The sequence below is a fragment of the Rana temporaria genome, chromosome 4 (genome assembly GCF_905171775.1).
Source record: "Rana temporaria chromosome 4, aRanTem1.1, whole genome shotgun sequence".
Classification (NCBI taxonomy): Eukaryota; Metazoa; Chordata; class Amphibia; order Anura; family Ranidae; genus Rana; species Rana temporaria.
In genome coordinates this window covers 474459824-474487361 of record NC_053492.1, presented here as the reverse complement: position 1 = coordinate 474487361, position 27538 = coordinate 474459824, and the positions used below count along the sequence as shown (strand labels likewise).

The 27538-nt window shown below is 44.6% G+C and overlaps 3 protein-coding genes across 4 annotated transcripts in view; 1 reads left to right on the top strand and 2 right to left on the bottom strand.

Annotated features, from left to right (window-relative positions):
- LOC120938104 (zona pellucida sperm-binding protein 4-like) overlaps positions 1–12002 on the bottom strand; it is a 30158-nt gene extending 18156 nt beyond the window's left edge. The window contains exon 1 of the mRNA XM_040351817.1: positions 11783–12002. Within this exon, the coding sequence (XP_040207751.1) occupies positions 11783–11966 (184 nt within the window). The 5' untranslated portion in view covers positions 11967–12002. The remainder of the gene's footprint in view (positions 1–11782) is intronic.
- The window catches only part of LOC120938107 (zona pellucida sperm-binding protein 4-like), a 110197-nt gene continuing 84206 nt past the window's right edge, over positions 1548–27538 (bottom strand). The window contains exons 3-12 of one of the 2 annotated variants that reach the window (XM_040351819.1): positions 7282–7375; positions 6856–7014; positions 5691–5875; positions 3849–3946; positions 3646–3776; positions 2392–2581; positions 2160–2310; positions 2007–2085; positions 1800–1898; positions 1548–1712 (exon numbers count right to left, since the gene is read on the bottom strand). In XM_040351819.1, the coding sequence (XP_040207753.1) occupies positions 1567–1712; positions 1800–1898; positions 2007–2085; positions 2160–2310; positions 2392–2581; positions 3646–3776; positions 3849–3946; positions 5691–5875; positions 6856–7014; positions 7282–7375 (1332 nt within the window). In that variant the 3' untranslated portion in view covers positions 1548–1566. The remainder of the gene's footprint in view (positions 1713–1799; positions 1899–2006; positions 2086–2159; positions 2311–2391; positions 2582–3645; positions 3777–3848; positions 3947–5690; positions 5876–6855; positions 7015–7281; positions 7376–27538) is intronic. The other variant, XM_040351821.1, reaches the window with a different exon arrangement.
- On the top strand, positions 12671–26323 carry LOC120938103 (zona pellucida sperm-binding protein 4-like). The gene is made up of 12 exons (XM_040351815.1): positions 12671–12859; positions 15549–15670; positions 16389–16482; positions 16747–16905; positions 17324–17508; positions 18051–18148; positions 18222–18352; positions 25279–25468; positions 25550–25700; positions 25779–25857; positions 25976–26074; positions 26157–26323. Exons 1-12 carry the CDS (start codon positions 12676–12678, stop codon positions 26300–26302), a joined length of 1638 nt encoding a protein of 545 aa, XP_040207749.1. The 5' UTR covers positions 12671–12675; the 3' UTR covers positions 26303–26323.

Here is a 27538-nt window from a genome sequence, read left to right as displayed (position 1 = left end):
GAGCATCATGGGAAATGTAGTTCCAAAATATCTGGGGTGCCAAGGTTCACCATCACTGCTCTAGTCAGTCCAAATTGTTAAGACAAATCAAGATAAGGGGGGGGGGTGTTGTATGCTACAGTTTATTGGGTCAACACTGGGGGGGGGGGGGGGGGGGGGGAAATTTTTTTTACGTAAAATGCAGAAAGTTTGAATTGAAAGAGTTTTCCCAATTTCTGAAGATCATAGAATACAACCCCCCACCTTCCTATTCTGTTCAAAGGTGATTCTACTTGAATTTTGGGAGATCCCCCCCTCCCATTTATTTCATTCAAATTTTATTCTATGTAAATTTATTCCATTTGAAAGATGGTTATATTCGTGTCTCTACACCAGTAATTTTCGATTTCAAAATTGTTGGAATAGAAACAAAGTATAGAAGAATTCAATTTCTCTATTCGTATGCATTTGAATTCAAATGTATTTTATTTGAATGTAAGATGATTTTTCTAGGTTATTCTCATTTGATTATATGCCAGTTTATAAAATGAATATTATTTTCAATTAATAAAATATTCTTAAATTCAAAATTTCAAACATAACCATTTCCCAAAATTGACCATGTATTCAAGTTTGAAAATAACCATCTTCCGAAATTGAAAGAATTGATTTTTCCCCAAATCAGTTTGACTTGGAAGACGGTTATATTTTTTACCTTTTCTATTCAAATTTTATTTGAAGTTTGGAAGAGGTTTATAATTATTTTTAGGATATTTTGTTTTTTTCTATTCCATTTTGTTTTACTTCTATATTTTATTCCATTTCTTTTCCCATTCTATTTGTAAAAAGGATTCAAATTCCATCTGAATTTGTCACCTTCAATTTGTTAAAATTTGGAACGAAACGCACGTCTAGCAATCTGAGTGCAGCAGGAGACAGTTAACAGTTGGATTGACACATCCGAATGGGAAATTTGGTGCTTGCCGAGACATAAGGTTCAGCCTTTGAGTAACTAATAAAGCCATTAGAAATATGAGGCTAGGTTTGAGGAAGCCCAGGATGGACAAGAGCAAAGTTAGTGTCTGAAGACAGGAGATGTGCTGAGCCAAAGTTATGGCTAGAGGTAGTGTGCCTGTCAGTCACTGGCAATCCATTGGAGATAGTCCTCGTTAATAGGACCACAACACTTTTACATTCAGTAATAGATAGAAAGTCTGTAGACCTTCCTGTTATCACAACCCTTATAAGGCAACAGGAACAGCATGGTTCAGTCTCCCAGTTGACTCACAAGGTGAACAAATTCCTAGTGGTATCACCAACTGTTTGACAAATCCTTTTACAGCAACTAAAGCTGCTTCAGAGCAACTTTAAGCATTCAGGATTATCACATAATTGTCCATAAATAGAAATTGGGCTAGGAGAATTTACTTGCTAGCTCAGCCATTAAAGATAACCTGTTCTGTATTTTTTGGGTGGAAGCCATTTCTAAACAGTTTCAGGCAACAAAGCCGATTTTTTATTTTACACATTTCTGGAACCATGTTGAGAATAAAGCTAGTAAAGACAGATTTAGGAAAAAACTGTTTATTAAACATTTGCAGTTTTCAGGTTACATGTTTGACTCTTGCGGTACATCCACAAGCCTAGAACAGCAACAGCCACAGACCCAACAACCCCAGCAGTTACTAGCGCTCTAGCCAGGTCCAATGTGGAGTAGTCTGATGGATCAGTACCTAGTAGGGAAGAAGAAAGAATTTAGACTTGAACCTCAACTGAAGCCCAACCACCCCATCTCCCCTTTTACCCCCATCCCAGATTACCTTCCAGTTTTAGGATTTCTTCATTAGCCACAGACACAAATGCAACAGGTCCTTGAGAAGTCACTGTGTTCTTTAGAGACTGAAGTTCAGCCATTCTCCCTAAAAAGATGGATGAAGGTTTAACATTTTATAGTAAATTCTTTTTAAAAGAGTAATGTGAAAAAAAAAAAAATCTAAGATTCTGCCACCTGAATATAAAATACTCACTACTCCTTTGACCACAAGAAACCACACAGCTGTCCCTGGCAGATGGAACACAAACAGAAGCACTGCAGTGGAAGTATACCTGAAGACAAGTTTATACACAATTAAATCACAGAAAAGCATTAAAGAGACACACAATACATTGTATTCATTTACCAGTCCTTCAAGGGCAAGTTGGGTGGTGGAGTCCACAAATGTGAAGGTGCTGACCAAAAAGCGCTGGTAGTAGCTTGGTATAGGTACAGCCTGTGAAGGAGCTCCGACAGGAATCAGCTGGCTCAAGTAGTTGTCTCCATTAAAAGGGCAACTGAAAAGCCAAGAGATTGGAGAATTGAGATCTGCACAAGGTAGACGGGATAACTTCCATTCTACAGATTCCATTACTCACCTGTCGAACAAGATGGGCCATTGAGGAAGGGGCATAGGATCTGCAGAGCTGGTGGCCCAGCAGTCATTTAGGACAAGAACCAGGTTTGGATCTGTTCTGCGAATGATGCGAACCTCCAGGTAGACTGGGTCTCTGAGCACTTTGACCACAGGGTACTGGGCATCAGTGTAGTATGAGGCATAGTTGAGATCTGCATTAAACAAAATCGTATTACAAATGCAGGGCAACAAGTTTACATTTATTTCATGACTGGGTTCAGGGACCCAGGAAAGGACATAAAGGAAACTCAAGTCTTTGAGGGTTAAGAGGCGTTTTATGTAAATCCAAGTCAAACAATTGACTGGGAGAAAACTATGAAAGTGATGACTTCTGTCATACCTGGCCCCACCCAATACCACACAAGCATGAAATCTGCTAGAGTAAATCTTAATATTGAGGACAGAAGGCCTGTTACCATGTCAGCCTAGCATACGAGAACACCAGCTAGTTGCTTTGAGAAGTTAGCAATTTCTGCACCCCTTTGAGATGAAGATGTCACAATGTTGACCTCTAAACAAGCAATATGACTTAAAATGTTATTGTCCATGGTGTTCCGATTCAAATAAGGGGGTTCAGGGCCAAGCTTTTCTACAACAGCACACCTCTTGGGACTTCTATGCAGCTGTCAAGAGAACACAAGTATCTTCTAGGGATGAGGTTCAGCCACAAACACCATCACATGTCCATAACCCTAGCTTCAGTGGCCCATTGACCAAGTTGCACCTTCTGCCAATTTAGGAGCTTTAAACAAATAAAAAGCAAGTTTGAGTGATCAGTAGACTGGCATTTGAGGGAGCATGACTTTTACAGTCCAAGGGGGAAGGCTTCCTTCTGGCTGCACACGCTTCAGTCATGCAAATCCAGTGTTGCCCTGCATCTTTTGTCAGAAGACCAGCTTGCTTCCTATAGGTTCAGAAGGCCCATACATTCTCCACCCCCCCCCACCCTTAAACAGGCTCTTCCACTAAAATGTGTGTCCCTGGAGGGGCAAAGTTCATTCTCACCTAATGGGTGGGCATTCTGGACACCAAGGTAAACCAAAACATCCCAATGTTGCAGATGGGGGGGGGGGGGGGGCACAACCATGCAAGCTATAGTAATTAGCTCAGATTTGCTTTTAATGACTTCTGTAGTACTGTGCCCTCTAAATTTAGATTACCAATCTAGACTAGTGGAAGCATGTTGACTTCTAGCAAGCTGAAGTCTAATTCTCACCTTGTGCAATCCTCATCTCCAGCTCAAGAGGACCAGATGTACTGACAGGAAGAGGTGGAGGCAAAGTGTTGACTGTAAAACTCAGCAGTGGCACAATACCAGTTTGAATGAAGCTGCACTGCACAGTCACCCTAGAGAAACAGTACAGGATTAGATAGTTCTCACCCCCCCCATATGAGCAATCCTGCTGTAGTACATCTTACCTCATTGTAATGTCCCTAGTAATAGAAGATCCTTGCCATGTCTGTATTTGTCTACCAGCTTCAATAGTAGCTTCATAGTTCATTGGACCATTGGGCACCTGGGGAAGAAGAAAAAAAAAATTCAACAAATGATAGGCAGTCAATGAGCTTTTAGAAAGCAATACCACCCACCATAAGTCTTCAACTTTCTGTATCACATTCACTTATTAAAATAGGAAGGGTGACTCTGTACCAGTGGCGGCTGGTGCTCAAATCCCCGGGGGGGGGGTGCAGGATCAGACAACAGTGTTATCTGATCCTGCCCCCCCCCCCCGGGGATTGATAGGTGCATTTAATCCACACCCATCCACCTCAGAGCCTTATTGTATGTATAATCTGCTGGGACTTGTAGTTCTCCATCTTCTCATGGAGAAGATGGAGATTGGAGAACAAGTCCCAGCAGTCTAACTACAATAACAGGCTCCGAGGTGGATGGGGATCAAGCAGTGCAGGATTGGCTTGATCGCCCCCAAAGTCATCAGCCGTGACACAACCCAGGCATCCATCGGCTTAACTAGCCGTTCCGCTCGGGCTGTATGAAGTAATGTGAGCTGCCGCGTGACGTCACTTCCGCTTTTCGTCTGAAAGACGAATGGCCGGAAGTAACAATGCTCCCAGCGCCCATAGAAGCACTGTCACGGGGACGGGAAGCTCATCAGCGCTTTGCAATGCACTCGATAGGCGGGGATTGAAAAGCCTGCATATGAAGCACCATGTATGCAATCTAAAGATTGCATTGACGCTTCATAGGGCAATGGTGGCCGGCGCTCAAAATATTTTAAAGGGGAGTTCCAGCCATTTGTATGTTTATTAAAAGTCAGCAGCAACAAAAAGTGTAGCTGCTGGCTTTTAATAAACAGGCACTTACCTGCTCCAGCGCTCCAGCGACGCGCCGGCCGGGGCTCCGCTCCTCTCCCCCCCCTCCCCGGCCGGCGTCTTCATCTTCAGTGTGGGCACCCGGCCGTGACAGCTTTCGCTTCACGGCCGGGCACCCACTGCGCATGCGCGAGCGCCGTGTAATTGGCCAGGAGATCGCCTAGGACCTGTGACGTGTCCTAGGCGATCGCCTACAGCAGCCACTTCCTGAAGGCGATTAAGCTTAGTCGCCTACAGGAAGGGGGAAGTGGGACAGGAAGTCCCACTCGTGCTGAAGCCCCCACTCCCCCCCCAAAAAAATTACATGCCAAATGTGGCATGTAAGGAGGAGTGGGTTAAGAGGAAGTTCTAAATTTGGGTGGAACTCCTCTTTAAGTAAAGGATTTTTTTTTTCCAAGTTTCTTAAAGGGGCCACTGAAAAATTTTATATATATATATATATATATATATATATATATATATATATATATATATATATATATATATATTTTTTTTTTTTTGTGCCTACAGGAGGGGGGCGGCGCCCCCTATGGGGGGGCCGCCACTGCTCTGTACACAAGAAACCTTCAAAAAGTCTGTTAAGCACAGGAGAAGGGTTGATGGTGCAATAGAGTATTTGAGTACCAGTTAAGCCAGTTCATAAGTGATCTAACTTTACTTTGTGAAAAGCAACCATGCATAATTTATTCAGCATTCCAGCATGATGTAATACAGAGAAGATAGGTGCCATCATACTTACCATTTTTTGGTGAAAGCTGAACCAATGTTCAACTTCACCAAGTGATATCACAGCCCAAGTCCAGAATTGTAACCAAGAGTTTATTGGTCTAAAAACTTGGACCGCAAGATTTAGTCATGTCTCAGGTTAGCCTGCCAGCACCATGAGGGTCAGACTTTGATATATACAGACTGTATTGTATTACCAACCTGATATGCTGTGGTGCAGGACAATGGGAACCTGAACACTACAAATGAGTTACTGACATCTACTGCCAGCCCACTGCAGGAGTCCAATCCAATCACGCTGACGGAGTCCAGATACAGAGAAGGCACGGTCAGTTCACTGGAAACTGCAATTGCCATGTTGCCATCAAATCTGCACTGTGTGGTCACTGTAGAAAACAAAATTAGGTTGTCACCATGTAGACTAGACATGCAATTATCTAGCCACCGATGGTGCCCACTGCAGTATTTTTATTTATAAATAGTCTAATCCAGTGGTTCTCAACCGTTCTAGTGCCGTGACCCCTTGATAAAATTTCCCAAGTTGTGGGGACCCCTAGCAGTAAAAAATTTCGTAGCGTGGGTTGTCAGCACCCAAGGCAAAACAAGTAATTTGCCCCCCTAACCCTTACATTTGTGAAGTATTAAAACCCCTTATGGTACATTTTAGTATGTACCACTCTTTTTTCTCCTCTTTCCCTTTTCTCTCTATACCAATTTCTTATTTTTTTTTCCCATCCCTCAATCTAGCTGTCTTTCTTGCTCTCTTAATCTTTCTCTCCCTTTATTTGTTGTTCCCCCTCTTTTCCACGTATTCTCTATTTTTATTCCTTCCCCTACTCCTTGGGGGTGGGGAGTTGGGATGAGTGGCGGTGGGAGAGTTGGGATGTTGTGAACTGAATGGGTGGCTCCAAAGAGGCTGAGTGGGCGGCTGGGCGCTCCAGGGACAGCCCTGTTGGGTGGCTGCAAAAGAGGTGCGGGCTTCAGGAACAGCCCAGGATTTGGTGACCCCTGACAAATCATTTGACCCGAGGGGGTCCCGACCCCCAGGTTGAGAACCACTGGTCTAATCTAACTCATATCTGTAGACAGGTTTAATTGCAGTGAAGAGCGCAAAAATTACAGGAGCAGACCATAGAAAGTCTTATGAACACTCAGAGTTGTCCATTGTACCTGAAAGGTCACCAAGTATGGCTTTGTCTAAAATAAATGTCAAGTCACCCTTAAAGTACATTCTAGACTTGGCTTTAAAGAATTTAAATGCTTTTGGCTATGCATCAACCTTACCTGCCAATAGCAGGTTATGTTTTACCTACAGACTGGCCCTAGGCATGTTCAGGCTGATACAGCTTCCCAACATCCTACTTACACTTGTTGCCAAAGAAACAGGGCATTGTAGCATCGCTCGAGGAGTAGCAGCATCCCATTGCAGCACAGGAGTCACTGGTTACAGGTGTGTCAGCACAGGACAGTTTGTCTTCTTTAGCAACGGCAGAGCAGACATCAGGGCTGGGGGCATCCAGGGCTTCTATACAAGAAACAAAGGTCTTCTAGCAACATGCAGTACATCAGATTTATGCAATTAGGGCTTTAGAGACACTAGGTGTGAACAACCCTTACTCCTGTCCCAATAACCCCTCCCCCTGTAGTGGAGTAAGCCACATGGTCTTATTTCAGGGGGACTGTGCCATTTGATTCCCAATACAACCTGTCTGCAATTGAGAAAGCTATGTAGCTTTGTTTCAGGGGGGGACTATGCCATGAGAATTCCCATTTAGAAGATTAGACATGTTACCATTTTGTATTGGACATCTCTTCTCAGTCTTGTATTGCTCAACAGCACCATCAACAATGTCTTCCAGAAGCAGAACCATCATATATTCTTCATGCTACAGAGAAAATAAAAATGTAAACTAGGAGTCTTGAAACAAGGTCTAGTTTATGGACCATTAGAGGGGCAGTAGAGTAGAAGTAAACAAAGCCATAGGCTTTTGGTCAGTGGGAGGAATAGTAACACAAAGGCCACTCAGCCTGCAGGTGGGTTTGGAGACATTGCTTTACACCAGTGTTTCTCAACTCCAGTCCTCAAGGAGCCCCAACGGGTCATGTTTTTAGGATTTCCCTCAGATGAAACAGCTGTGGTAATTACTAAGGCAGTGAAACTGATCACATCACCTGTGCAAAATAATGGAAAGCCTGAAAACATGACCTGTTGGGGCGCCTTGAGGACTGGAATTGAGAAACACTGCTTTACACCAAGTTGAGCTGTCTCAGCCCATTCTGCCAAAACCTGCTGATCCATGTCCAAACCTCCCATCTTACCAAGGATTCAGGCACTTCATATACGAGCTTACCACTCATAGCAAGTACAGGTCAAGCATTTGTAGAGCTGTAATTGTATTTTTTTGGGCAAGGAAGAGTTAGAGTACTTTCCATTTTGAAAGTTTTCACTTCTGTCCTAAAGATGCCACAAGTGAAAAGTTTTAAAGAAAGGACATTGCCTTCAAGAAACATCAGAACAGGTGTTTCCGATTTGATTCCCCTTCACCGCTTGTTCTGGCAACCCATGATCTCCTATTTGTGGCAATGGTTGCCAGGCAAACCTAGGCGGTCTTGGCTCTACACACCCAAGGAATGAATTACTAGCATAGATTAGAACACTTCTATAGTTTCTCAGGATTCTATTGGGACAACTACAACTTTGAAATTAGTTGGCCCATGACAGTGATGTCAGGCTTACCTCTTCCCTTACGTAGCATCCATCATAAGCAGCAGCGATCATCATTGTGTTGGATCCATGACTCACCCAGATCCCACAAGCAGAGTCATTGGCAAGATTCTGAAATTCATCCTGGAGATCTGAATTAAAAAAAAAAAAAAAAAAATAGTTGATTTCTTACTCAAGGCACATTATACCAAACTAGTGTCACATTCACTTCTGAAGGCAGACTGACACAAGATTAATAGACCAGCTAAACTACAGAGCCTTGAAAGTCATTTTGTCATGTTACTTTTTTGTTTTGTATTTTGTGTGATAGACCAACAAAGGAAAGAAAAATGATAAAAAGGTTCAGAACACATAAATATCTGAAAAGTGTCATCTGCATTTGTATTCAGCACCTTTACTGCTAGAAATGCACCCCCCCCCCCCCCCCCCCCACAAAATTTAGTAGAATCATTTACCTTCAGAAGTCACCCAATTTGTAAATGGAGACCGGTGGGTAATTTAATTACAGTATAAATACAGCTGTAATGTCAAGCCCTCCGATTTGTTAGAGAACCTTTGTGAAAAGCCACATCATGAAGGCCAAGAACCAGACAGGTCAGGAATAAAGTTGAAGGTTAAAGCAGGATTAGGTTAACCACCCCCCCCCAAGCTTTGAATATCTCACGGAGCTCTGTTCAATCCATCATCGGAAAATGGAAAGAGTATGGCACAACTGCAAACCTACCAAGACATGGCCGTCCACCTAAACTGACCGGGCAAGGAGAGCATTCATCAGAGAAGCAGCCAAGAGGCCCATGGTAACTCTGGAGGAGCTGCAGAGACCCACAGCTCAGGGGGGAGAATCTGTCCACAGGACAACTTTTATGCCCTGTACACACGATCAGGCTTTAGCCCGACCAAACTCACAACGGAATGCCATCGGAGGAAAAAGAGAACATGTTCTCTATGTAATCTCCGACGGGCAGACTTTTTACATCGGAAATTCCGGGTGTGTGCACGAGGCCTTGGTCGTACTCTCCACAAATCTGGCCTTTATGAGAGTGCCAGGAGGAAAGCCATTGTTGAAAGAAAGCCATAGGAAGTCCCCGTTTGCAAGAAGCCATGTGTGGACAAACATGTCAGATGAGACCAAAGATTGAATTTTGGCCTAAAAGCAAAACGCTATAGTATGTGGGGGGTGGAAATCCTAACACTGCACATCACCCTGAATACACCATCCCCACCGTGAAACATGGTGGTGGCAGCGTAATGTGGGGATGCTTTTCAGGAGGGACAGGGAAGCTGGTCAGATGGAGCCAAATGCAGGGCAACGACCCCAAACATACAGCCAGAGCTACAATGGAATGTTTCAGATCAAAGCATATTCATGAGTTAGAATGGTCCAGTCACAGTCCAGACTTAAATCACATTGAGAATCTGTAGCAAGACTTTAAAATTACTGTTCAAATGCTCTCCATCCAATCTGGCAGAGCTTAAAGGGGTTGTAAAGGAATTTTGTTCTTCCCTAAACAGCTTCCTTTACCTTAGTGCAGTCCTCCTTCACTTACCTCATCCTTCCATTTAGCTTTTAAATGTCCTTATTTCTTCTGAGAAATCCTCACTTCCTGTTCTTCTGTCTGTAACTCCACACAGTAATGCAACACTTTCTCCCAGGTGTGGAGAAAGCCTCTTGAGGGGGTAGGGGGCAAGCACGCTATCTACTTTGCAGATAAAGGAGCTGTGTGTGAGTGGGCATCCTGACACTCCTGCTCGCCCCCTCAAGAGGCTTTCTCCACACCAGGGAGAAAGCCTTGCATTACTGTGTGGAGTTAGACAGAACAGGAAGTGAGGATTTTATTTTTATTTTTATTTTTTTACACCCCCTTTAAGCTATTTTTTTTAAGGGGGGGGTCACTCTACATGTCAGCTCAACTTTAAATCAGAATTTATCTGAGCACTGCAGACTGACAATTTTAGTCACTAGCTAAAAGTAAACCCTCCCATCAATGGATCCATGATTTATTTTGAAGAGATTACTTTGAAAACACCCTAGAAGTGCATCTTAAAGTGATAGAAAACAGAAAGAAAAAAATATATGAATATATAATAAATCTACACAGTAGAGTGTACTTTAGACTCACTGTGGAAATTAGGGGGGGGGGGGGTCAATCCTCTGCATTGTGTAAAAAGTTTGAACCCGTCTCATCCTCCCCTTCTTCCACTGTCCACAACCCATCAGTTTATAGAACACAGGGGACAAGATGCACATGCACAGTTAGGTGTGTACTGCTGGAGTTTTTTCCTTGGGAGAGTGCATGTGATCAGCACAGAACCAGTCAGCACTGTCTAGACAGGGGGTCCTGCAGCCCCATAGGACAGTCAGGAGAATGAAAGCTCCTCCTACAAGCTTAAACCAGACACAAGGCTGCTGATGAGAAAAATAAGCAGTTTATATTTACATTTCCATGTCCTGTGGGAGACCAGATATAGTGAATGCAGGGTCCTGGGTGTAGCAACACCATTGATGCCATTTCTGATGATAACCAGGGATTCCTTCACTTGGAAAGATTTCCCCACTTCCTGTTTTGTCTGTGGTAGAGGACGTGAAGGGAAATCTCCCCAATGGGGCACAGATGAAGGGATGTAAGGGGTGGGGGGGGGGGGGGGAGGAAGAATCTTCAGTTTCTCTGTGTAATAAGGAGGTACATGCGGCGGTCGGTAACCCGCGGGGAGCGATCCGGGACGACGGCGCGGCTATTCGTTTCTAGCCGCCCCCTCGCGATCGCTCCCCGGAGCTGAAAAACACGGAGAGCCGTATGTAAACACGGCTTCCCCGTGCTTCACTGGCAGCTGCATCGATCCAGTGATCCCTTTTATAGGGAGACTCGATCGATGACGTCAGACCTACAGCCACACCCCTCTACAGTTGTAAACACACACTAGGTGAACCCTAACTCCTACAGCACCCCCTGTGGTTAACTCCCAAACTGCAACTGTCATTTTCACAATAAACAATGCAATTTAAATGCATTTTTTGCTGTGAAAACGACAATGGTCCCAAAAATGTGTCAAAATTGTCCGAAGGGTGTAGATACCAGTCTGAGACAGGTATTTGCACCACTTCCGGGTCTGATCCCCGCGGGGAATCCAGACGGTAACATCACCCCCCCCCGCTGTCTGCTGGGAAACACTGTTTCCAGGAGAGAGCGGGGACCAGTGAAAACGCACCGCGTTCCTCGCAAATGCGCAGTAGGGAATCAGGCAGTGAAGCCGTTAAGAGACAAAGTGAGCAAAGGTGAGCCCACCCCCTTTCTTCAGCAAGCGCTCAATTCTGTGCTGACCCAGCTCCTCACTAGATAGATATTCATGCACTACTGTATGGGTAGGCCAGCCCATTGCAAAGGGGGGTCCCAAGACTCTAGGGGGGTGCTACTCCCATCCCCCCCCCCCCCCCCCATGTTCTGTGAGCCACCAGCCAATTAGTAGGAACAGTATCTCTACTTTTGGCAATTTCCACCCTAAAATAAATTAAAAATAGCATTTCTTTTATACACACACACACAAAAGAGGGGGGGGGGGGTGGACTTACCCAACACTTTCAGGGAAGAGGTGGCCCCTTCGCTAGGCATAGAAAAGGACAATTCCATCTTGTCCAGAGCACAGTGGAGGAGCGAGGAGCTTTCAAAGTGTCCATTGGCCTCACACAGCAACCAGGACAGACTGAAGCTCCACAACAGCAGTGCTAAGCCCATTCCTGTCCTGGAAGATCCCATCTTGATGATCACTTGTAATCCTGACCCTCAGCCCTGACCTGAGATTTATACCCTGGAGAGAGGGCGGGGCTTCAGTCTGATTGGTCAGGGACTGCTATGCACACAGGTGATCCTTATACTTGCAAAGGTGGCCAAGAACTGCTGATTGTGGGTCTCTTCTTACCAATCAAGGCTCATGTTCTGGGAGGATTAAATAAAAAAGAGGCATACTTGGTTACTTTTTTCTTTTTTTTTCTTTTTTCTTTATGTAGCAAATTACAAAAGTAAAAGCTGCAGAGACATTACCAGCCGGGATTTATCTCCTTCCCACCCAGGCCAATTCTGACTTCTCTCTCCTACATGTAAAAATCATCATTTATTTTGCAAAGAAAATTCCCCAATAATGTTTGGGGGAATTGGGTATTTTCTTTGCAAAATAAATGATGATCCCAGCTGGTAATGTCTCTGCAGCTTTTACTTTTGTAATTTGCTACATAAAGAAAGAAAAAAGTAACAAATGATGCTCTTTTTTTTTTTATTATTTAATCCTCCCAGAACATGAGCCTTGATTGGTATGAAGAGACCCACAATCAGCAGTTCTCGGCCACCTTTGCAAGTATAAGGATCACCTGTGTGCATAGCAGTCCCTGACCAATCAGACTGAAGCCCCGCCCTCTCTCCAGGGTATAAATCTCAGGGCTGAGGGTCAGGATTACAAATGATCATCAAGATGGGATCTTCCAGGACAGGAATGGGCTTAGCACTGCTGTTGTGGAGCTTCAGTCTGTCCTGGTTGCTGTGTGAGGCCAATGGACACTTTGAAAGCTCCTCGCTCCTCCACTGTGCTCTGGACAAGATGGAATTGTCCTTTTCTATGCCCAACCAAGGGGCGACCTCTTCCCTCAAAGTGTTGGGTAAGTCCACCCCCCCCTTATCCTTTTTTTTTTTTTTTTTTGGTGGAAATTGCCAAAAGTAGGGGTGCTGTTCCTACTAATTGGCTGGTGGCTCACAGAACATGGCGGGGGATGGGAGTAGCTCATGTTGAATAGGGATCAGTGTGATATTATCCAGGATAAGCACTAGAATGTATCTAGTGACTGATGGGTATACCTCCTTATTATAAAGTGGAATGGAAGATTATTTCTCCCAGTGGCAGTGTGTCCATAAGGGGCGCAGCCCCCTCTCTCCTGCCACCCCTCTATCACCCCATTTTCATTTTCCTAACACTGAACTGCCAATCAGGTGCTTGGGTCTGTTACCTGTCACCTGATTGGCTGAAACAGGCGCTGTAATTGGACCCCGATCATAGAAGACATCGTGGAGGACACCGCCGCTGTGACCTGCTCCCCCACCAAAACACAGTAAGTGCTGGTGGGTGGGGGATGAATTGTTGTGTCCACAAAAAATGAGCACCAGCTGCCACTGTTCCTCACCCTTACATTCTATAATCTGTGCCCCATTAAGGAAATTTCCCTTCACTTCCTGTGCCACAAAAGGGATCAGTGTGCTATTATCCATGATATGCACTATACTGTAGCCAGTGCCCTGAGATATTACAGGTCTAGTGACTGGATGGGTCCACCTCCTTATTACAAAGAGAAACTGAAGATTCTCCCCCCCCCCCCCCCTTGCATCCCTTCATCTGTGCCTCATTGGGGAGATTTCCCTTCACTTCCTCTACCACAGACAAAACAGGAAGTGCAATTTTAGTAAAAATAAACTTTTTAACTTTTTCTCATCAGCAGTCTTGTGACTGGTTTAAGCTTGTAGGAGGAGCTTTCCTTCTCCTGATTGTCCTATGGGGCTGCAGGGCCCCCTGTCTAGACAGTGCTGATTGGCCCTGTGCTGATCACATGCACTCTACCAAGGAAAGAACCTCTAACAATACACACCTAACTGTGCATGTGTAGCTTGTCCCCCTGTTCTATAAAGTGGTGGGTTGGGGACAGTGGAAGAAGGGGAGGATTAGACAGGTTCAACCTTTTTACACAATGCAGAGGATTGACCCCCTAGGTTCCACGGTGAGTCTAAAAAGTATGCTTAACTGTGTAGATGCAGATTAATTATATATTCATATTCTCAATTTTTTTATTTTTCTCACTGTAAGATTCACTTCTAGGGTGTTTTCAAAGTAATATCTTATTCAAAATAAATCATGGATCCATTGATGGGAGGGTTTGCATTTAGCTAGTGACTTAAATTGTCAGTCTGCAGTGCTCAGATACGTTCTGATTTAAAGTTGAGCTGACATGTAGAGTGACCCCCCCCCCCCCCCCTTTAAAAAAAAAAAAAGCTTAAGCTCGTCCAGATTGGATGGAGAGCATCTGAACAGTAATTTTCAATCTTGCCACAGATTCTCAATGGGATTTAGGTCTGGACCATTCTAACACATGAATATGCTTTGATCTAAAACATTCCATTGTAGCTCTGGCTGTATGTTTAGGGTCGTTGACCTGAATTTGGCTCCATCCATCTTCCCATTTGACCAGCTTCCCTGTCCCTGCTAAAAATCATCCCCACATTATGTTGCCACCACCATGTTTCACGGTGGGGATGGTGTATTCAGGGTGATGTGCAGTGTTAGGATTTCCTCCCCACATAGCATTTTGCTTTTAGGCCAAAGTTCAATCTTTGGTCTCATCTGACATGTTTATCCCCACATGGCTTCTTGCAATCGGACTTCTTATGGCTTTCTTTCAACAATGGCTTTCCTCCTGGCACTCTCATAAAGGCCAGATTTGTGGAGAGCACGACCAAGGCCTCGTACACACAATCGGAATTTCCGATGTAAAAAGTCTGCCCCATCGGAGATTACATAGAGAACATGGTATTTCCCCAGATGGAATTCCGATGTGAGTTTGGTCGGGCTAAAGCCCCGATCGTGTGTACAGGGCATAAAAGTTGTCCTGTGGACAGATTCTCCCACCTGAGCTGTGGATATCTGCAGCTCCTCCAGAGTTACCATGGGCCTCTTGGCTGCTTCTCTGATGAATGCTCTCCGGTCAGTTTAGGTGGACGACCACGTCTTGGTAGGTTTGCAGTTGTACTCTTTCTATTTTCCAATGATGGATTGAACCGAGCTCCATGAGATATTCAAAGCTTGCGGGGGGGGGGGGGGGGGGGGTTTAACCTAACCCTGCTTTAACCTTCAACTTTCTTCCTGTCTGGTTCTTGGCCTTCATGATGCGGCTTTTCACTAAGGTTCTCTAACAAATTGTAGGGCTTCGCAGAACAGCTGTATTAATACTGTAATTAAATTACCCACTGGTCTCCATTTACTAATTGGGTGACTTCTGAAGGTAAATGGTTCTACAAAATTTTGTGGGGGGAGGGGTGCATTTCTAGCAGTAAAGGTGCTGAATACAAATGCAGATGACACTTTTTAGATACTTGTGAATTCTGAAAACTTTTAATTTTTCTTTCCTTTCTTGGTCTATCACACAAAATACACTTCCAACAAAAAAAGTAACATGACAAAATGACTTTCAAGGCTCTGTAGTTTAGCTGGTCTATTAATCTTGTGCCGTTCTGCCTTCAGAAGTGAATGTGACACTAGTTTGGTATAATGTGCCTTAGTAAGCGACTTTTTTTTTTTTGGTTCAGATTTCCAGGATGAATTCCAGAATCTTGCCAATGACTCTGCTTGTGGGATCTGGGTGAGTCATGGATCCAACAACACAATGGTGATCGCTGCTGCCTATGATGGATGCTTCGTAAAGGAAGAGGTCAGTGATGTCAGGCTTACTTGGGCTTTTTGATACTGTCATTGGACAACTCATTTACAAGTTGTAGGGTCCCAATAGAATCCTGAGAAACTATAGAAGTGTTCTAATCTATGCTAGTGATTGATTTGGGTGTGTAGAGCCAAGACTGCCTAGGTTTGTCTGGCAGCCATTGCCACAGATGGGAGATCATGGGTTGCCAGAACAAGCGGTGAAGGGGAATCGAATCGGAACACCTGTTCTAAAGACAAAGCATAGCCTTCAAGAAACAGGTTTTCACTTGTGGCATCTTCAGGACAGATGTGAAAGGAGAACTTTCAAATTGAACAGTACTCTAACCCTTCCTTACCCCTAAAAATTAAATTCCAGCTCTACAAATGCTTGACCTGTACTGGCTATGGGTGGAAAGCCCCTGTTAATTTGTATCTGAAGTTCCTGAATCCTTGGTAAGATGGGAGGTTTGGGGGGAAAATGGGATGAGAACTCAACTTGGTTTGGGGTCATGCAGGTGTTTCCAAACCCACCTTCAGGCTGAGGGGGCCCTTAGCTTGTCTTATCTGGCCTTTGTGTTTTCCTCCAATGACCACAAAGTATATGGCTTTGTTTACTTCTACTCCCACTACCCCTTTTAAAAGTTTAAAGGGCAGTAAACAAGCCCTTTGCTTCAAAAATGTGAAGACCCCTTGTGTAATGCTATATTTTTTTTTTTTTTTCTCTCTAGCATGAGGAATATATGATGGTTCTGCTTCTGGAAGACATTGTTGATGGTGCTGTTGAGCAATACAAGACTGAGAAGAGATGCCCAATACAGAATGGTAACATGTCTAATCTTCTAAATGGGATTTCTCATGGCATAGTCCCGCCACCCCCCGAAAAACAAAGCTATGTAGCTTTCTCAATTGCAGGCAGGCTGTATTGGGAATCACATGGCACAGTCCACCTGACCTAAAAGCATGTTTACTTCATTACTGGGGGGGGGGGGAGGGGTTATTGAAACAGAAGTAAGGGTAATTCACACCTTGTGTCTCTAGCCCTAATTGCATAAATCTGATGTACTGCATGCTTTGTTTCTTGAATAGAAGCCCTGGATGCCCCCAGCCCTGATGTCTGCTCTGCTGTTGCTAAAGAAGACAAACTGGCCTGTGCTGACACACCTGTAACCAGTGACTCCTGTGCTGCAATGGGATGCTGCTACTCCTCGAGCGATGCTACAATGCCCTGTTTCTTTGGCAACAAGTGTAAGTTGGATGTTGGGAAGCCGTATCAGCCTGAACATGCCTAGGGCCAGTCTGTATGTAAAACATAACCTGCTCTTGACAGGTAAGGTTGGTAGTACCTTGGTATAGCCAAAAGCATTTACATTATTTAAAGCCCACTAGAATGTACTTGCTTGCTCAATGGTGTCTTGACATTTTATTTTAGACTAAGCCATACTTGGTGAATGGTGACCTTTCAGGTACACTAAACAACCCCATGGGTTTCCATAAGACTTTCTATAGTCTGCTCTGTAATTTTGCACTCTTCACTTGTACAGATGTGAGGTAGGTTAGACTATTCATAAATCATTTAAAAAAAATGGTGCCCACTGCAGTATCAGTGGCTAGATAATCGCAATGTCTGATATACATGGTGACAACCCAATCTTGTTTTCTACAGTGACCACACAGTGCAGATTTGATGGCAACATGGTGATTGCAGTGTCCAGTGAACTGACCATGCCATCTCTGCATCTGGACTCCGTCAGGGTGATTGGATTGGACTCCTGCAGTGGGCTGGCCAGAGATACCAGTAACTCCTTTGCAGTGTTCAGGTTCCCATTATCCTGCACCACAGCATTTCAGGTAGGTAATACAATCTGGATATATTGGAGTTTGACCCTCATGGTGCTGGCAGGCAAACCTTTGCTTTCCCTTGTAGTATAATGTACAATAAGACATTGGTCTAAAAACTTGGACTGCAAGATTTGGTCATAAACTCTTGGCTACAATTCTGGTCTTGGGCTGTGATATCACTTGGTGAATATTGGTTCAGCTTTCACCAAAAATGTTGGATGATGGCATCTTGTCTGTCTTCTCAGTATTGCATCATTTAGAATTCCAGCATGATGTATGGTTGCTACATTCATAAGTGATCTGACTTGAACTGGCTTAACTGGTATTCCAATAGTCTACTGCACCATCAACCCTACTTCTGTGCTTATCTTAAACATGTTTAACAGAACCTCTTCATAGGTTTCTTGTGGTGTAGAGAAAGCCACCCTTTGTATTTTAATAAGTGAATGTGATACAGAAAGTTGAAGTCTTATGGTGGGTGGTACTGCTTCTAAAAGCTCACTGACTGCCTATCATTTGTTGGAATCAACTTCTCTTGTTCTTTCACCCAGGTGCCCAATGGTCCAATGAACTATGAAGCGACTATTGAAGCTGGTAGACAAATACAGACATGGCAAGGATCTTCTATTACTAGGGACAGTACAATGAGGTAAGATGTACTACAGCAGGATTGCTCAGGGTTGGTGCTGAGCACTGTATCTAATCCTGTACTGTTTCTCTAGGGTGACTGTGCAGTGCAGCTTCATTCAAACTGGTATTGTGCCCCTGCTGAGTTTTACAGTCAACACTTTGCCACCACCTCTTCCTGTCAGTACATCTGGTCCTCTTGAGCTGGAGATGAGGATTGCACAAGGTGAGAATAAGACTTCAGCTTGCTAGTAGTAAACAAACATGCTTCCACTAGTCTAGTGCCCATTGGTAATCTAAATGATTTAGAGGGCACAGTACTACAGAATTAAAGTCTGAACTAATTACTATGGCTTGCCTCTCGTCAATATTGACCTTTGCTCGTACAATGTATGTCCCTTGAGGGGCAAAGCCTCTTTGGGGGGATGGAGAATGTATGGGCCTTCTGAACCTAGGAAGCGAGCTGGGCTTCTGACGGATGGTAGTGATGCAGGGCCACACTGGATTTGCATGACTGAAGCTTGTGCAGCCAGAAGGAAGCCTTTTCCCTTGGACTGTAATGCCCTGACGGGATTCTGCCCAATCCTGCCTTGCATACACACTGTCACACATTCGGTGAACTTTTGACTGTCAAGAACGCGATGACTTAAAAGACTGCGATGAGCCAAGGAAATGGCGTTCTATGCTGCCGGAATTTGGCACATCGGGATTTGTACACACGATTGGAAATTCTGATTGGATTTTTATCCTGATTGGGGGGGGGGGGGGGATAGAGAACCTGTGCACTAATCTTTTTCCAGGAAGGGAAGTCGGATGGAGCATACAGATTGTCGGATTCCCAACAAAGCTCTCAACTGACTTTTTCCAATGGGAAAACGATCGTGTATGGGGCATTACAGTCCAGCTCCCTCTCAAATTGAATTTTTGTTTGCACAAAAAACCATGCCAGTCTACTGACTACTCCAACATGCTTAAATAACCTGTTTTGTCCCATGAGCTTCCCTATGCTCTTACATTGGCAGAAGGTGCAACTTTCAGTCAATGAACCACTGAAGCTAGGGTTATGGATGGTGTTTGTGGCTGGACCTCATCCCTCAGAGTACCAGGTATTTCTCTTATCGCCTTTCAGGACAACCTTGGAGAGAGCGCAGCTCCGCCCATTTTTCAGGAAACACACATGATCCTTTAAGATCCCTCCTCTTCCACCATGGCCCCAGTTATTGTGTTTCCTCCGCCATGGTGGAAGCATCATAGGGAACCAGGGAGCTGCGCTCTCTCCAAGGCGGAGGGGTTCTGGCTTACCTTTGCTTGTTTTTGTGCAGTGACCATCCTGGCCCCCCTTCACGGGGAGGGGGGCGTTCAGGAGTCCCCAGGCGCTCCGGCTCAGTGGAGCATTCGGCTTCCCAGGAGGGGGTGTCCTTGTGCCTAGGAACTGCGGTAGGGCCTGGTGGCCGAGCGGTAACCGCCGCAGGTCGGCGGTGTTCCGCCTCTCAGTTCCGGGTCCCGGCCGGCGAGTGCGTCGCGCACGGTGACGCCGTTTCCTGGGGGGGCGTGACGCAGTGGTTCCCGACGTCTGGAACGCAGCGTCTGCGGGGCAGGTCAGGTGACCGGTGCTACTTCCGGCCCCCGATGACGCGGGAGGCCGGGAAAATTTAAAAAAACTGAGTTCTCCGGCTACTATCGTGACTGCGCTCTACAATGGAGGAGAGACAGACAGCACCAGCGGAAACAGGCGCTGCAAGCACCGGTCAGGCCCAGGTAAGAGGGGTACAGCGGTGCCTTTATTCTTACACTAATGGGTCTAAGTCTGTTTATTGTTCCTCCCTGAGGGAGCCTGTGGTTACCAGTCCAGGTTAACGCTCCTGGTCTGTTTAACCGTAGGGGGTGGTGGCACTTAGTTCCAGGCCCTTTTTGGTGGTGGCAGCACTGGGTGTTTTAAAAAAAAAAAAAAAAAAGGGGGGATGGTAGTTCTTTTTCTCATCCCTTTGCAGGAAAAATCTGCAGGCAAAACTAGGCACTTGGAGACATCCAGGAAATGCCCATCTTGCAAAAATCCTTTATGGGATTCTTGGCAAAAGCCAATGTGCAGATCCTGCATTAAAAATTTGGTGGAAGAAGAAACTTTGCAACAGTATAAGAACCTTTTTTCCTCAGTTCAAGAACTAGCGAGCTCTTTAGGTTCAGTTAAGGATCTGATTGCACAGGGCTCCGCAAGTCAGGGGGAGCCTCAGCAGCCACCACCTAGCCCAAAAATCCCGTTATCTGGACAAACAGATGGGGACTCGGCAGATGAAGGAACCAGTACTCTCGCCTCCCTCAGGGATTCAGATGAGGAGGAGCAAGAGGAAGAAGATAGTAGCAAAATCTCTAAATTTAAATTGTCCTTGGAAGACGTGGATGAGTTACTTAAGGCAATTTACACTACCCTGGACATCCAGGAAGAAAAGATTCAGTTATCCATACATGATAAAATGTATCAAGGATTGGATGAATCCAAACACCGGGTGTTCCCGGTCCACAAAGTCCTTTCGGACACAATAAAAAAAGGAGTGGAAAGACCCTGAACGGGCTCCTTTCTTTTCCAAGACCCTTAAGAGAAGGTTTCCATTTGAAGACAGTGACACAGAGGTGTGGAACAAGAAACCTAAAGTAGACGCCGCTTTCTCGCAAGTGTCTCGTCATACAGACCTGGCTTTCGAGGATATGGGGGTCCTAAAAGACCCGATGGATAAAAGAGCTGATTCCCTCCTCAAAAAGGCCTGGGATTCAGTTTCAACCAGTCTGAAACCAGCTATGGCCGCCACAGTTGTCGCCCGCAATCTGGAGTGCTGGGTTGAAAAATTACAAAGTCACGTAGAGGCAGGCACCCCTAGAAAGGATCTGTTGGAGTCCTTTCCCTTAATTTTGAAAGCCATCAAATATATGGCAGATGCTTCTGCTGAGTCCATTAAAATGGCTGCAAGGTCAGCAGCTTTGGTAAACTCGGTCAGGCGAGCGGTATGGTTAAAGACCTGGTCAGGTGATATACCCTCTAAAGTTAAACTTTGTGGTTTACCTTTCTCAGGGGACCTTTTGTTCGGTCAGGACCTGGAAAAGGTACTTGACAGAACGGCCCATAAGAAAAAGGCCTTTCCCCCTAAAAAGGGTCAAAACCCCAAAAAGAATTTTCGTCCTTTTCAGCAGTCCCATAAGAAAAAGGAAGAAAATAAAAGAGGTTGGGGGTCCCAAAGAGGTAGAGGAGGTATCCTTTTCAAAAACCCCTCAGATCAGGCTACCAAAAGTAAGTGACGATCTGCTTCCGGTAGGAGGAAGGTTGTCTGCCTTTCCCCTACAGTGGAAGCAGATGCCCATAAGCCCCTTTGTGGAAAGAATCATCACGGAAGGGTACAGTCTGGAATTTTCAGAGTGTCCCCCGAGAAGGTTCTATATCACAGCCCTTCCCCGGGACAAAGAAAAAGCTTCTGCAATGACGATCCTACTTCAGGATCTGATGGTTCAGGGAGTTGTAGTTCAAGTCCCAAAACATCAGGAGGGCCAGGGCTTCTATTCCCACATTTTTTTGGTAAAGAAGCCCTCGGGCAAGTTTCGACTGATCCTAAACTTGAAGGTTTTGAACAAGTCGATCAGATCCAAACACTTCCGTATGGATACCATTTACTCCATTACGAAATTACTGACCCCCGGTTGCTTCATGACATCTCTGGACCTCAGGGATGCCTACTTACACGTCCCGATTGCCCAAGCTTCCCAGCAATATCTCAGGCTGGCGGTGAACCTGGGGTCCAGGGTATGGTATCTTCAGTTCAGGGCCCTTCCCTTCGGGCTTTCCTCCTCCCCCAGGGTCTTCACGAAGATCATGGCGGAGGCCTTGGAACCACTGAAGCTGAGAGGGATTTCGGTCGTCCCATACTTGGACGACCTACTGTTCTTCGCGGACTCTCGGGATCAAGTTGCGACGAACCTTCTGGTGTCGCAGGTTCATCTCGGAGGTCTAGGTTGGTTACTAAACCGCGAGAAATCAAACCTGGTACCCTCCCAAGAGACAAGGTTTCTGGGATATACTATAAATTCAATCCTTCAGAAAGTCTTTTTACCCCAGGAGAAGATAGAGAAGGTTTTGGGTGCGGTAGCTCAGGTCCAGACAAACCTAGGTGTCAGTCAGGACAGCAATGGCAGTCCTGGGGCTACTCACAGCCTCAATACCGGCAGTTCCATGGGCGAGGTTACATTCTCGTCCTCTCCAGAGGAGCATTCTTCAATCCTGGTCACACCAGGAGTCACTAGAGAAGCGTATCAGATTGGCATCAAACGTAAAAAGAGCACTCTGGTGGTGGAGAAATCCCGTCAATTTAACCAAGGGTCTTCCCTGGGTCTTTCCGGTAGAAAAGCGCCTAACAGACGCGAGTTCCTGGGGTTGGGGAGCCCATCTAGAGGGACAGACTGCTCAAGGCACCTGGTCCAAACCAGAAGGTCTTCAAACTGGAGAGAATTAAGGGCTATATTCCTGGGGCTTCAGGCCTTTCATCAGATAGTGAAAGGTCACCACGTGCAGGTCCTGTCGGACAACACCACAGCCGTGGCGTATGTCCTCAAGCAGGGGGGAACCAGAAGCAGAGGTCTTATGCAGCTGGCCAACCATCTGCTGTCTTGGGCAGAACTAAATTTAGCATCCCTGTCAGCGATACACCTAAAAGGGTCTCAAAACCTGTTAGCGGACCTGCTAAGCAGGAGACGCATAGTGGAGGCAGAATGGAGCTTAAACATGGAAGTTTTCACGGCAATCACTCAGGAATGGGGTCAACCACAGATAGACCTGTTCGCCAACCAACAAAATGCGAAAGTACGGAAATTCTTCTCCCTTCACAGAGAAGACCAGGCAGTGGCCATAGACGCTCTGGCCCAGCGGTGGCACTACCAGCTGTGCTACGCCTTCCCCCCGTTCACACTAATACCACTGGTCCTAAGAAAGTTCAGGGAAGAAAAAGCCAGTCTGATCTTAATCACTCCCTACTGGCCAAAAAGACCGTGGTTTGCATCACTTCAGAATTTAGCCACAAAACCACCGTGGAAACTACCACTCAGGAAAGACCTACTGTCTCAGGGTCCTGTGAACCATCCGGAAGTGGAACGTTTACAGTTGACAGCCTGGTTTCTGAAGAAGACCTGTTAAGATCAAAGGGACTCTCTGATAAAGTGATAAAAACTCTACTAGACAGTAGGAAAAGTGTAACCAGAGCAATTTACCTCAAGGTTTGGAGAAAGTTCAATTTCTGGTGTGCGTCCAAGAATTTCCAGGTTAATAGCGTCACTTCAGTTGTGGAATTTCTTCATGCAGGAATGGAGAAGGGGTTAGCAATTAGCACCCTAAGGACGCAAGTGGCAGCTCTTTCAGTTTATTTAGAAAAAACTTTAAGGAACATTTAATTTCAAGATTTTTTAAGGCACTGGGTCGAAGTAGACCGGTAGCCTTTAAAGCCTTTCCCAGTTGGGATTTATCAACTGTGTTGCAGGGTCTCACGATGGCTCCGTTTGAACCCATAGGGGATATTTCTTTGAAAAATTTAGTGCTAAAAACTATTTTTTTGGTGGCCATCACGACCGCAAGAAGGGTCAGTGAAATCCAGGCTTTGGCAGTTACAGAGCCTTATTTAAGAATTTTTCCGGACAGGATAATTCTTCGCACAGACCCAGCCTTTCTTCCTAAGGTCTCATCAACCTTTCACAGGTCTCAGGAAATAATCCTTCCCACCTTTTGTTCAGCTCACTCTAATGCAGGGGAAGAAACCTTTCATACTCTCGATGTAAGAAGATGTGTACTTCAATACCTCTCGGTCACCAAAGAATTCAGGAAGTCGAACGCCTTGTTTATTATAATCTCAGGCACAAGGAAAGGAGAAAAGGCTTCCAAAAGCACTTTGGGTAGATGGCTCAAACAAGCCATCATAGAGAGTTACCAAGCCAAAGGAGAGGTACCTCCTACGGGAATCACGGCCCATTCAACAAGATCTACGGCAGTTTCCTGGGCCGAAAGAGCCGGTGCTACGCCTGACCAGATCTGCAAGGCAGCTATATGGTCCAGCTATTCGACCTTTCTACGGCACTACAGGCTAGACTTACTGTCCGCTGCGGAGCAAGCCTTCGGTAGGAAGGTACTACAAGCAGTGGTCCCACCCTAGGGTAAGTTACTCGGTTATCCTCTCCAAGGTTGTCCTGAAAGGCGATAAGAGAAAGGCCTAGTTAGACTTACCGGTGACGGTATTTCTAAGAGCTTTTCAGGACAACCGCTATTTTCCCTCCCTAGATATTTGAATAAGAGTATGTTTTAAATGTCTATCATGGTTTGTTGTGGTTCTTCTGTGCTTTGTTTTCCAGTTGTCGGAGACCACAATAACTGAGGCCATGGTGGAAGAGGAGGGATCTTAAAGGATCATGTGTGTTTCCTGAAAAATGGGCGGAGCTGCGCTCTCTCCAAGGTTGTCCTGAAAGGCTCTTAGAAATACCGTCACCGGTAAGTCTAACTAGGCCTTTTCTATCCAGCCATACAACTGCCAAGAGAACACAAGAGGGGTGTGCTGTTAAAGCTTGGCCCTGAACCCTCTTGTCTGCATTAGAACACCATGGACATGACATTTTAAGTTATATGGCTTGTTTAGAGGCCAACATTGTGGCATCTTTATCTCAAGGGTGCGGAAATGGCCACCATCTCAAAGCAAGTAGATGGTGGTTATCGTATGCTGGCATGGTAACGGGCCTTCTGTCATCAATATAAAGATTTACTCTGGAAGATTTAATGCTTGTGGGGCCAGGTATCACTGAAGTCATAACATTCATAGTTGTTGCCCATTCACCTGTTTGACTTGGGTTTTACAGTAAGCTTTCCACCATCTGAGCGGTGAAAAGTCATTTAGAACAGCTTACTGAGGAAGTGAGAAATTCTGACAAATATTTAAAAGGTAAGTGAACCAACAATGCACTAGCTTAAAGTAACCTTTTTAGAAAATAAAAACAAACCTTTACAACCTTTTCAGAGGTGTTTGAGATTCCTTTTTTGTCAAGCAAAAGGCATGTCCTTTCCAGGGTCCCTGAACCCAGCCATTAAAAAAAATTACAAGTTGTTGCCCAGCATTTGTAATGGTCTTTTATGTAATGCAGATTTCGACTATGCCTCATACTACACTGATGCCCAGTACCCTGTGGTCAAAGTGCTCAGAGACCCAGTCTACCTGGAGGTTCGCATCATTGGCAGAACAGATCCAAACCTGGTCCTTGTCTTGAATGACTGCTGGGCCACCAGCTCTGCCGATCCTATACCCCTTCCTCAATGGCCCATCTTGTTTGACAGGTGAGTAATGGAATTTGTAGAATGGAAGTTATCCCGTCTACCTTGTGCAGATCTCAATTCTCCAATCTTTTGGCTTTTCAGCTGCCCTTTTAATGGAGACAACTACTTGAGCCAGCTGATTCCTGTCGGAGCTCCTTCACAGGCTGTACCTATACCAAGCTACTACCAGCGCTTTTTGGTCAGCACCTTCACATTTGTGGACTCCACCACCCAACTTGCCCTTGAAGGACTGGTAAATGAATACAATGTATTGTATGTCTCTTTATCTAATGCTTTGCTGTGATTTAATTGTGTATAAACTTGTCTTCAGGTATACTTCCACTGCAGTGCTTCTGTTTGTGTTCCATCTGCCAGGGACAGCTGTGTGGGTTCTTGTGGTCAAAGGAGAAGTGAGTATTTTATATTCTGGTGGCAGAATCTTGGGTCTTTCACAACACTCTTTAAAATAAAGTTCCCCATTTAAAGATAATCTACTATGGAATTTAAACCTTCATCCTATCTTTTTAGGGAGAATGGCTGAACTTCAGTCTCTGAAGAACACAGTGACTTCTCAAGGACCTGTTGCATTTGTGTCTGTGGCTAATGAAGAAATCCTAAAACTGGAAGGTAATCTGGGATGGGGGTAAAAGGGGGGGGGGGGCTGGTGGGGTTCAATTGAGATTCAAGTCTTATTTTTCTTCCCTACTAGGTACTGATCCATCAGACTACTCCACATTGAACCTGGCTAGAGCGCTAGTAACTGCTGGGGTTGTTGGGTCTGTGGCTGTTGCTGTTCTAGGCTTGTGGATGTACCGCAGGAGTCAAACATGTAACCTGAAAACTGCAAATGTTTAAATAAACTAATTTTCTAAATCTGTCTTTACTAGCTTTATTTTCAACGTGGTTCCAGAAATGTGTAAAATATCAGCTTTGTTGCCTGAAATTGAAGCTGGTCAGGCTTCCACCCAAAAATACAGAACAGGTTATCCTTAATGGCTGAGCTAGCAAGTCAATTCTCCTAGCCCAATTTCTATTTATGGACAATTATGTGATGAGCCTGAATGCTTTAGTTGCTGTAAAATGATTTGTCAAATAGTTGGTGATACCACTAGGAATTTGATCACCTTGTGAGTCAACTGGGAGACTCAACCATGCTGTTCCTGTTGCCTATAAGGGTTGTGGTAACAGGAAGGTCTACAGACTTTGTATCTATTACTCAATGTACAAGTGTTGTGTTCTCATTAGAAACTAGAACTATCACCAATGGATTGCCAGTGACTGACAGGCACCCTACCTCTAGCCATAACTTTGGCTCAGCACATCTCCTGTCTTCAGACACTTTAACTTTGCTCTTGTCCATCCTGGGCTTCCTCAAACTTAGCCTCATATTTCTAAGGTTTTTATTAGTTACTCAAAGGCTGAACCTTATGTCTCAGCAAGCACCAAATTTCCCATTGGGGTGTGTCACGTTAACTGTCTCCTGCTGCACTCAAATTGCTAGACGTGCATTTCATTCCAAATTGAAATGTTACCAAATTTAAACCATATTAAAGATGACAAATTCAGACGGAATTTGAATATTTTTCCAAATAGAATGGAAAAGAGAAGGAATAAAGAAACATAAAATTAAAACAAAATAAAAACAGAATATTCAAAAAAATCGAATTATTATAAACCTTTTCCAAACTTCAAATAAAATTTTGAATAGAAGAAAATAACTGTCTTCCTAATTAAACTGATTTTATATTAGACTTTTGGGAAAAATCATTTCATTCTTTAAATTTCGGAATATGGTTATATTCAAATCTAAATGCATGAAGTCAATTTTGGGGAAATGGTTTTGTTCTGTTTGAAATTTTAATTTCAGAAGATGGTAATATTTCTATTCGGTTTTTAAAATGTATGTAATTTTCCATTAATAAAATGTAAAAGTAAAACTGAAAAAGCTGGCATCAAATCAGAATAATTTAATCGTCTTAAATTCAAATAAAATACATTTTGGATTTAAACAAGAATAGAATAAATGAATTTTGGGAAATGGTTTATTTTCTATACTTTGTTGGAGAAAAAAACTGGTGTAGAGAAAAGAAT